Genomic DNA, 11,863 nt, shown 5'->3' with positions numbered 1-11,863 from the left:
GATCTCTCCCCTAGTTCCCCAGGCATTTGGCAGTCTCAGTGTGCTTGCTCATCTGTAGAACAGGGGGATTAGGAAGAATCAATGAGATGATGCATGTCCAAAGCTTAGCACAGAACCTGGCTGGTATTAAGCGTGCAATAAACCACAGCTATTGTTACAATGCCTTCCAGATGCATACACTCTTAACCCTGTGTTTGCAGCCAGCCTCTCCAAGGTGCAGCCGTACCTGTTCCACACTCTGTGTGATAATAACACCTTTCCTCTAAGACTCCATTTCATCCCATACACCCTCTTATTTAGCCCCGTGGGGATACCGTGAATTGGGAAAGAAAGTCACTAAATAGCTCGACTTTCACCTTGTCTTTTGCTAGATTTCTCCCTGTTAGCATCCAGTATTTTGTACCCTAGGGCTCTACCCTGTTAGGTATTCAAAACTTAAACAACATTCTTGAGATTTACATTATGGAAATGCATTCTTTCTCCTATTAAATCGTTATCTCAAACTTTAAGTAATGCTTTACTTTTTATTTCTTTACTAGAAAAAAAAATGTATCTTCATTAAGCTAAGGGAGATTCAAGAAGTCTCATGGGCTTTTCAAAATAGTTTTGTACAAGCCACTCATTGTTTTGAAGTTCGTGATACGTTCCAACTTGACAAAATAGTTTTAAGTCCTGCAAGGGAAATGGTGTAGATGTTTCTCAGAATTAGTAAAATAATTTAATAATCTAATATGCAAATAGCTTGCTGGATTATAATTATAATTTATGGGTTATAATGCAACCCTAATCTGGACACACTTGTTAAAAAAATACTTTTCTCTTCAGAAAATCTGTTGTAGTTTGAAGACCTATTTGCTAAAAGGAGAAACGAGAATGAAACTTATACTTGTGTTGAAGTGTATCCTCAGTTAGGTGAAAAGACCCAGCTCCTAAATTCTACCAAGTAATACAACCTACTTGGCAGCCAGGAAACCTAAGTAAACAGTGATTTCTGAAACAACCCCTAAATCCTTTATAATGGTATGTATCTACTGATTCCAGGCGCTGGGAAGAGAAAAGGCAGATTTTATCTTCTTTATCTTCTGACTCACACTGCAACCAGACAGAACATAAGAGGTGTGTGTGTGTGTGTGTGTGTGTGTGTGTGTGTGTGTGAGAGACCGAGACAGAGGAGGGGGTTGGGGAGAGGAGACCCAGCCCTGGGACATGAGGGAATAAATGATTGAGTTATGATTTCTGCACAGTCAATTAAAGAAAAAAGGGCAGAACATTTCCACATAAATAGAGCAAGGGGGAAGGGAACAAAGGACACAAAATGCAAACTCCGGAAGAGAAAGAAAGAAAGTATGGGACGGGTCAAGCAGGAATCTAGTAAATGCTGCTTTTTCTCGGACCACCAAACCAGTTGACCACGTTACTTGAGAGCAAGGCAGAATCCCCGCAAAGATCACAGAGTTTCCTTTCCCTTTGCTGAGTGGAGGCTGCCATCACTTATAGGTCACAGCTCATTTGCTAGACCTCTGACTTCGCCGCCAGACAGCTGACCTTTTCAAGAAGCCGTCTGCCAGGTAGAGCGCAGGATGGAAGGGGTGGGTGGGGAGCTGCGCTGGGTTCCCGGCACTGCTGCTAGGTACACGCCCACCGCGGGTTCCTTCCTCATCTCCCCAACCATCTCTCATCTCCTTCGTCCAGCCAACTTCCAGTCGGCTGCCTGCCAGATAAGGAATTTAATAAAGACAGATGTTTGTTCTGCGTGTGTAGTTTGAAACAAAAAGGTAGGAGGAAATGTAAAATGTTTCCCAAAAGCTTGTAAAAAATCTTGAATAGTTTGGGAAGTAATAATAATTAGGCTTGCGATTTGCATAGGTATTCATTCTTAAAGAATAAGTTGTGTTTGCTTTATGACATCGCACTAATAAAACAGAAATTTCACACAGTAACCATCACTTTTATTACCCGTGTGCCACATCTGTTCAAATTCTTCAGTCTTCTGAACCTAATGATATTTTGGATCTCTCCTCCCTTGTGCTATTAGCTGTGGATAGGAGGGGCTCCTTCGTAATTCTACACCTGTTCAAGTCCACGCCTATCAACTTGCTAAGCTTCCCAAACAAGTGCGGGGTAAAGCATGAGAACATCTGAATCTGGGGTGGAGACGCAGATGGCTGAGGCTGGGTTTGGCTTTTCAGATTTTGTTAAGAAAATCTAATGTATTTCCTACCATGGCAGTTGATGACGGCAATTTATATTCCAGGACGAAGAACAAACTAAATTCATCTCAAAATGATTGTAAATCATCAAGACGCAGTAGCCTGCCACCTGAACTACTCATAGGAAATGACATTAAAGGAAGACTTCAAAGAAACATTAAAAACTTGGAACCCATTCACCTGAGGCGCCCGAAAAAGAGACCATCCATATTTCCAGGTAGGATTTGTTTCAGTTGATGCCTGCCAGTTAAAAAAACAAACCAGAAGCAACAAGGACTGTACTTTGTTTGTAATGATCAGATGTGTTACATTTAAAATTAACTTGGGACATGTTTGAGAGCTTGAAGCAGCCAACTAAACATGTTTGAATATAAAATATAGAATGATTCTTTCATCTGAAAGCACCCCCATCTTTTTTTCTTTTATTTTCTTTCTTTATTTTCGTATCTTTAAGGGTCTGTAAATAGGCGGCTGTTTTATCATCAGGCAGCAGGATCAGGGAACTGCTTTGCTTGCAATCCTGGAGAATTCCATGCTGTATTTCATTCTCTGCTGTATTTTCTTTATTTTGCAAGATTATTGGATTGTTGAGTGAAGCTGATATTTGTGTGCCCCAGAAATTAACACCATTAAATACTCAAATGCATGCTTCAAATTCCTGTCTTGCATCAGAGCCTAAAACATTTGTAGTAAAGGGCTCAATTAAACAATGTGGATGGTGAAATGTATTGGAGCACAGAAGACTCAGGGATTTCAATCTCGATAAAGAGACTGTGATGGCAGCTTTAGATGTCCATGCCTGGTATTAGAGGTGTGTAGCTTGTGTAAGACGCCTGTGATTGTGAACTCTCACTGAGGTGTCACTGGTGGGTGCGTGGTCACTGGAGAGGATGAATTATTTAGTCAACTTATTTCAATACTGTTTGCATTGGAATTTCCTGGAGAAACTGAAAGTGGCCTTTTTGTTGTGATTGATTGATTGGGGTCTTTAAGGAGGATAGATTAGACCCAACTGCTGAGGGCTAACTCTGTGATGATAGAAAATAAACAAGAATAATTCATTCAAGCTTTACTTCATCATGAAAATGAAATGAACCCCCCTAACACTTGAGTCTTTTTAAACAATATTTATTTATTTATTTATTTGGTTGTGCCAGGTCTTAGTTGCGGCATGCGAACTCTTAGTTGTGCCAAGTCTTAGTTGCGGCATGCGAACTCTTAGTTGTGGCATGCACGTGGGATCTAGTTCCCTGACCAGGGATTGAACCTGGGCCCCCTGCATTGGGAGCGCAGAGTCTTATCCATTGCACTACCAGGGAAGTCCCACAGCTGAATCTTTATATTGAGGTGGGAGCTCAATGGATTCTCGTCTAGACTGTGTCCCTAAATGGTCTCCAAGCCACCTCGCCGACCCCTGTGGCCTTCAGGTACATTATTTTTTCTGCCTATTTCTGTTGCCATTCCCCTCCTTGGGGACAGCAACAGGAGATGAACTCTTAACATCCTCCCTATCTGCTAGGGTCTCCAGTTGACAAGGTAGAGAGTTGCCTGCCCAAAGTTTGAACAATAGTGGCTACTTTTTTTTCTAAATTCCCTTTCACATGAACCACAACTTCATTGTCATGTAGGTCTCACTAACTTCTTTTTACAGTGGATGACTTAGAAATGCCACCAGGCTGCAAATCCCACCACAGCTCCTAAACATCAGCTGAAAACAGAAATGTACATAGGTTGTGATAACCATTCCTATGTTATATGCTGTGTGGTTACACATAAAGAGCGGATATAATGTGGGACCTGAGCGTCAGAGAAATTAAGACGCAACTCAAAATTAATAACTGGCAAAACTACGGGTCAGACGTGGGTCTTTTAACTCCAGTGTTGAAGCTGTTTCCCTCTATTACCCTGCGCTGCGTTGTCAACTGTTGTTCTCATTTGTCTGATGAGATGCAAGATTGAAGACATGTCAGCGTTCCGATGTGCATTCACTCTGACCCTTACGTACACACAGACAACTTTATCCTCTATCTCAAGTCTCCTGTTTTCAGTCCTGCACTGAATGATTGACTGATGGGTTGATCAGCTCATTCATTCACTCATGAAATATTCATTTAGTTCTTGCGCTGGTCTAGGGTGGACCTTGAAGAACCGAGCTACATGTTACTCTTCTCTTCTTATCTCCCGCTTCTCCTCTAAGGGCCGTCTCACAATGCAGATAGTTATCTACCCAAAATGCAAATATGTTTGGTTCATTCCCTTACAATTCTTCAGTGGCTACCCTCGCTCTTCGGATAAAGTCCAGACTCCTTAAAGTGAAGTACACGAGACTGCCTACCTGGCCACTGCTTCCGTCCCCGGCCCATCTCTTTGCTCTCGTCCCCTTGCAGTCCTGCAAACTCAGCCAACTTCAGATCCCTGTGGTCCATCATGCTTGCTCTTCTAGGGTAGGTGCTATATAACCTACCTGCGTAGTTTCACTCAACTAATTCCTACCTTGGCTTCAGGTGTCAGCTTGACAGCCCTTGTAGGGAATATCTAGGAAATTTTCCTGACCCTCCCATCTGGGTGGGGTCCATTCTCCGTCCTTCTTATAACACCTGGACTTTTCCCTATCACAGCACTTAACACGTTGTATTGTAATTATCTGTTTACTTCTCTGTATCTTCCACTAGCCAGTGAGCCAGGGACCATATCAGTCTTGTTAACCATTGTGTCCCTTGTACCTATCACAATGCTTGGCACATAGCATGAACTAATAAATATTTATTCAGTTGACTCAAATCGTGCTGGACAGAATGAACTCTTGGCATGCCTTGTATGCTCTGCTTTCTTCCACTTTCGCATCCTCCCTCACCTCCCAACACACCCACAGGTGCACACACACACGCCTGTGTTCCTGTTATGCCCTTTCTTCCATTCTCCACCCGGGCTCCGAAGCCTAATTCAAGACTTCTGCCTTCTGTAATCACCCAGTCTTCCGATCTCTTTGAGTTCTCCTTTAATGCCTACCACCCACCTCCTTGGCCTCAGTACTACATAAAGAGCCCTTCCCTTTCTTCCTGGGATGGTGTTCAGTTGTCTTAGTTTGTGAATGGGTTCAGTGGTCACTTTGTCACTTTGTGGCAACTAAGTTTCTATTTGTATAGAAACTCTTTGAAAACAGGGGCAATATCTTATATGGCCCAATTGTATCGGAGAGGGAATTGCACATAGTAGGTGGTCAGTTAACATCTGGTGGTGAATTAACTAATTTGCTGTGAGGCTGTGTCCATCCTGTGGGGCCTATCTGATTCTAGCTCCAGGAAAGAACTAGTTGGCAGTAGAGACTATCAAAGGGGAAGGTCTTTATACTGATTTTCATCACCATAGGAACTCCTGGTGGGGGAAATGCAGGTACCCCTTGTCTCTGTGTGTAATTCATTTGTTAAAACATGTGTTAGGATTCTGCTATATGCCAGGATCTATTCTAGACCTTGGGAAGAGAGCAGAAAATAAGACAGTTTCTTATGTAGCTGATGGGAAAGAATTTTCCTAGCAGGATGCCTTGCATATTGTGCAACCCAATAAATACCTCTTGAGAAAAGGAGTGAAGGGGGTACCATACTCACAGCAGTGAATCTTAAAAAACAAAACCAATACATTTATTTATTTATTTATTTATTTATTTTTATACAGAGAGATGTCAGAGGAGCTAGTCAGAGTAGCAAGTATTAAATTTATTTATTTATTTATTTATGGCTGTGTTGGGTCTTCGTTTCTGTGCGAGGGCTTTCTCTAGTTGCGGTGAGCGGGGGCCACTCTTCATCGCGGTGCGCGGGCCTCTCACTATCGCGGCCTCTTTTGTTGCGGAGCACAGGCTCCAGACGCGCAGGCTCAGTAGTTGTGGCTCACGGCCCCAGTTGCTCCGCGGCATGTGGGATCTTCCCAGACCAGGGCTCGAACCCGTGTCCCCTGCATTGGCAGGCAGACTCTCAACCACTGCGCCACCAGGGAAGCCCCCACCAATACATTTAAAAATCATATTTTTATGATTTTTACAAAAACATCAAAAACTAACCGTTTTTCTTCCCTTGAAGAAGCCTCAACAGTAGAACTAGCGTGAGTTGCTCGGTTGAAGTTCTTCCATCTCGGCTTCACCAGACCAGGCATTAAGAGTGTAGGTAGGTCTCTAGCGGGCAGCTAGCCTTGCTTCCTCGTCCTCCTGAAAGAACTCCAGCAGCTCCAGAGCAGAGGGCCCAGCTCTGAGAAAGAAAGCAAAGGAGGAGAGAGATGTGGTCCTTACACATACCCCATCCATAGGCACATCAGATTGAAATGAGCATCTCATCCTGCACCTGGAAGAAAGCGGGGCTCAGGTGCCAGGTGTCATGGGTTGTTCACTCAGCACTCGTAAGCAAGCAAGTTGGTGTGTTTGATCAGCTCATTCTTAAAATATCCTACTGATTTTACAATCATCTGTTTGAAAAGCAGGGAGCCATCTGCTTGGAGGAAACAGGCAGTTCCATGTACTTCCTTGTTGCTTAGTCAGAGGATGAGTGTGGGACCTCGAGGAGGAGGGCCCTCTGGTCAGGACTCACACGGCAGATAGGCCAGCACGTAAGCTAACCTCCGTTCTCATTTTTCAGTCAGTTCTGTTCCAAAGGGATTTTTAAAAAAAAATCCTAAACAATCTAAAAAAAGTTATTTAAAATCATTTTAATAAAAAAAACAGATTGTGAACATTTTCTAAAGTAGAACTGCTTTTTTTTTTTTTTTCTTGCTGTATGTAGGATTTTATTGGAAACACAGGGAAGTAGTAAGAACACTGGCAGCTAGATGGTTCTCGCCTCCCTGAGGGTGGCCAGAAGGAGACAGTGCAGCTGGGCAGTTGGGGTCGGGCTCCCTCCTGGGCGCCTGCTTATCCCAGGCACAGGGAAGGACACTCTGTAATTAAGCCCGCCTCCTCCAGTTTTGTGCTTCATGTTAGAATTCTGTCACTCTGGGGACTTTCCTGGCTTCACCTTCCAATGCAGGGGGTGCAGGTTCGATCCCCCGTCAGGGAACTAAGATCCCACATGCCTCGCGGCCAAAAACCAAAACATAAAACAGAAGCAATATTGTAACAAATTCAATAAAGACTTTAAAAATGGTCCACATCCCCCCCAAAAAAAAAAATCTTTAAAGAATAAAAAAAAAAAAGAATTCTGTCACTCAGGATCCCTGCTGAGTAGTGATTTGATGACGTTTGAGCAGGGCCTTCCAGGGACAAGGAGGACGGGGGAGGACCTCCTTAAAGTCGCACTGTAAACAGTGCTTCCCGGGATTGTGTGCAGTTGGATTCAGTGGCTCCTCCTGGTGATGACAGGACCCATGTTTCGTACACCTGGGTGTCTTTGATGTGGGAGGTGCCCTGGAGGTGGTGAGCTGTGCAGGCAGGGTGGAGGCGCGTGAGAAGGACCATGTCACGACCTCTCCGGAGCTGCACCCCCGTCCATCTGGTGGTGTGACTTCCTACCACGGCTGCTTCCAGAGGTGGCTGTGCTCAGGGCCTAAGACAAGGGAGCCTCAAAGGCACGAGTCTGAACTTGTGCTCTCATGAAAGGATTTCAGACAAAGGATTTCACCAAGGAAGTATCTGCTTCACAGCTGGGTTCACGCTCTGATCCCCCATCTTACTAAACGTGTATTGGACGAGTCACTTGATCCCTGGGAACCTGTTTATTTCTTCATCTGTGAAATGGGAGTGAAAACACCAGTGTCACAGGGTTACAAGAAACGCAAATGAGATAGTATGTGACGATGAAATGATACACAGCTGGAATTGACTGTGTTAGCTTATTCTTTGTTGATATCAAAGGTTCTGTTTCACATAATTTGTACTTTACATGGGTGGGTGGTAAGTGTAACTGGAACACTTTTGCAAATCTTCGTGGATGGAAAGTTATCCTAAGTCGTCAATCAAACCCTCTGCTAAGGTAAGTTCTATATAATGAGACACCACTAAAAGACCTATTAATTTTCCATGAAAAGAGGGTAGCATGGAAGCTCTTCTTCTTTTTTTTTTTTAATTAATTAATTTTCTTATTTATTTTTGGCTGTGTTGGGTCTTTGTTTCTGTGCGAGGGCTTTCTCCAGTCGCTGCGAGCGGGGGCCACTCTTCATCGCGGTGCGCGGGCCTCTCACTGTCAAGGCCTCTCTTGTTGCGGAGCACAGGCTCCAGACGCGCAGGCTCAGTAGTTGTGGCTCACGGGCTTTGTTGCTCCGCGGCATGTGGGATCTTCCCAGACCAGGGCTCGAACCCGTGTCCCCTGCGTTGGCAGGCAGACTCTCAACCACTGCGCCACCAGGGAAGCCCGGAAGCTCTTCTTAATAATAAAAATATCCATATATTTTCTCAACATGAACCCATTAAACTTGAGAGTATTGTCATGTCAGGCCTCTGAAAATTGTTCTGTATTAGAAACAACACTATCTGTGATTTCAAAACTTACTTGTGGCCTTGTGTTTAATGATTTTGCCTAACTTTGTCTAACACCTTGCTTTTGGAAATTCAGCTTAGGCTTTTTTTTTTTTTTTTTTTTTTCCGGTTGCACCACGTGGCATGTGGGATCTTAGTTCCCCAACCAGCGATCTAACCTGTGCTCCCTGCAATGGAAGCACGGAGCCCTAATGACTGGACCACCAGGGAAGTCCCAGCTTAGGCTTTTCTTTGAACTAAAAGTTGGAATAGGATGGTAGTTCATTCACAACTACATATAATGTATAGCTTATATATAAGATTATAAATGAATTCACCACTTGAAATTAATCTTTTTAAATATTAGGAGTATTTAGACTTCCAAAAGTTTTGAAAGTCAACGTTTGACATTTTGATTTAAAATATTTAAAGTATTTATAGCATTTCTTACTCAAAAATACTAATGCAACAAAAACTGAGGTATCCTGTTTCCTTAAATAATCGTATTTGTTTTTTGGACAAGTTTATTCAGGGAGGTGAAATTTCTGTTCTTGTTTTGCTTTGTTTTTTTTCTAAAAAGAAACAAAACCAAAAACTTTTAATGAGGATATTAGTGGTAACCCAGTTACTTTTAAGGAAAACAAAAATGCTAATACTAGTCACATGTGTGATAAACAAAGGGAAATATGTTTTACCTTTATGCAGGGATACAGAATAAGCAGAAGGCATTAGATTTACGGCTTGACTTCAGGCTTTTTCTCCTTGTCATAAAAAAATAAATAAATACAAATATACGGTTCTGAATACAGGACTTAACGATATAAGTATATTGAGAAGTGGCTTAAATGCTCCTGTTCTAAAAGCAGTTCATTTCCATTTGCTGATCTATATAGCAAATGTATAACTTTTCAAATTTGAGAGCTCCCACACAATTTTCTTCCCATTCTTAAATCTAACACTCTAAGGTCTAGTAGTCACATCTAGACTATGAAAAGATTGTGTTTTTACATCTACATAACTTTATATTTACTCAAGATACTTCAGTGATAATTTTAAGCATTTTAATTGTTTTCATAAATAATGTACTTTTAACAAATATTTAGCAGGGGGTATGGCCATCCAGTTACTCAGTTATGCAGAGAAATGACCATACCCCAACATTCTTTTGCTTCAAATACTTTGGGACTCTGTACAGAATGTTTACCTTCAAATTTTAATTAGAATATCTCCAGCATTTCTTTAAAATCTAGGAGCTTAAATAGGTAGTCATTTTTGGGTGACATGCATGTAAAAACTCTCATTACAAGATGGTCAGAGTGTTTTAGGTCACGATTTCCAAACCTTTCCATCCTAAGTGGGACATGAGTTAATTTTTTTGTGCCAAACAACAGGTTATCAGATTTACCTTTGAACATCCTGGGAGTTCAGAGCACAGAGATGGAGGAACCACAAAGGTGGTGTGTACTTTTGTCAGTAGATCAGATTTCTCCATGGTGCTCCCTCAGCTATCAAATCATGCTCTTCTCTCCCACCCTGATACTTAAGAAAGACTAAGTCATCTCGATGGATAATCAATACTGGATGGCATTTTGGAGTAATTATGGGCCAGAAAGATTCAATTCAAAGAAACATTCTTTAATTTTAAGTATCAAAATAGTGCCCAAGGATAAATGGAAGATATGCATATGAGAAAGACTACAACATCTATTCAACAATAATCTAGGCTATCTTGCTGAATGACTACTAGATGCAAAATGCTGCGAAGGACAGGTTGATGGGTAAGACATTGATACACAGCAATTTGTTCTCCTTTCTAATTTTTTACTAGGAGAGCAGGGTGCACTAATTTGGGTGTTCATGCTTCTCTGGCACAAGTGTTTAAGCTCTGTGTTGCACCAGCTAATGGCAGTACTGACACTGTGTCATCTGGCACAGAAGCCCTAATTGGCAGTGAAGCATCTCCCTACAGGAAAGTCCCAGGGGATCTTAATTGTCCTCTGCATCAGGGTTTCTTTGCTGGGGGATTGTTTACCTTTTGTAAATTGTGACTCTTCTGCACCCTCTAAAACACTTCTGGCCTGATCAGTTGCCTGGACTTGAGTTTTTTCAGCTCAGGAACCTGAGGACAATGAGGAAAGAATACCAGGGCCTGAGTTCAGATCCAGCTCTGGGAAGGACAGGTGGAAGAAAGCCACGCCCCTCCCTAAGCTCTGGGCCTCTGGGCAGGGCAGGCAGATCCTGGGGCACTGCTGGCATCTCTGTGCTCCCCTTCAGGCCACACTCCGCTGATCTCCCTCATCCGGGCTGGAAACAAAATAAAGATCAAGCCTCCTGGACGCCAAAAAAAAAACAAAAACAAAACTCAGTGGGAAAGAGTTATAAGTTGAGTATTCCTCCCCAGGGCCCAGCTCAGGAAGGGTTTCCAGTCTTCTGAGATTTTCAAATGCTTGTACAACTAAGGGAATATTAACTGAGCAACTTAGGGCATTCATTTTCAATTAACTGTGCAAATGCAAATTACTGGAGAAGGTTTTTCAGAATCCACAGGCACCAGCCCTGGAGATTTGATGGAGGAAGTCTAGGCTGGGGCTGGGCTTCTAACCGCTTTGTGAAAATTATCCACAGGTACATGGGACGTTTGTCCCATTCCCTAGTTGAGAACTGCAGACTTAAAGGAAGTGGAAAAGATCCTCAAAGATCAAAGTCATTCTTAAACTGTCCCCTGCTTCACATGTAGGAAGCAGTAGGCATCTATTCATGGCAGGCCCCCGGCCCTGCCCCTTGTCATTCAGTCCCCTCTCCCACACACCCAGCCATCACCACCCTCAAAGGTCAGTGTGTTCTTGGGCAGGAAGAGAACCTGTGTTTTCTCTCCTAATAGTACCTGGATTTGAGTTCCATTATATACAGGCTTCCTCCTGGTTCCCCCTCATAATCTTACACACTACCCATCTAGGTCTTTGTTCTAACCTCTGCTCACATCAGAGGGTAAAACACTAGGACTGTTTCTGCCACCTCTTGATCAATTTTTAAAATGTTAACGATGTGCTGAATGTTTGTGTACCCCCCCCCCAGAATCCATATGTTGAATAATCCCCAATGGGATGGCATTTGGAGATGGGGCCTTTGGGAGGCAGTTAGGTCATGTGGGTGGAGCCCTCATTAATGAGATTAGTACCCTTGTGAAAAAAGACAGGAGAGAGATGATCTCTCTCGA

The 11,863-nt window shown here is 42.8% G+C and overlaps 1 protein-coding gene across 2 annotated transcripts in view; it reads left to right on the top strand.

Annotated features, from left to right (window-relative positions):
• The first annotated feature begins 2,125 nt into the window (after positions 1-2,125).
• The window catches only part of FRY (FRY microtubule binding protein), a 327,509-nt gene continuing 317,771 nt past the window's right edge, over positions 2,126-11,863 (top strand). The window contains exon 1 of one of the 2 annotated variants that reach the window (XM_061171162.1): positions 2,126-2,427. In XM_061171162.1, the coding sequence (XP_061027145.1) occupies positions 2,223-2,427 (205 nt within the window). In that variant the 5' untranslated portion in view covers positions 2,126-2,222. The remainder of the gene's footprint in view (positions 2,428-11,863) is intronic. The other variant, XM_061171164.1, reaches the window with a different exon arrangement.

The sequence above is a fragment of the Eubalaena glacialis genome, chromosome 16 (genome assembly GCF_028564815.1).
Source record: "Eubalaena glacialis isolate mEubGla1 chromosome 16, mEubGla1.1.hap2.+ XY, whole genome shotgun sequence".
NCBI lineage: Eukaryota > Metazoa > Chordata > Mammalia > Artiodactyla > Balaenidae > Eubalaena > Eubalaena glacialis.
Note: the sequence above shows the minus strand (reverse complement) of the source record. Positions and strands in the feature narration are given on the sequence as shown.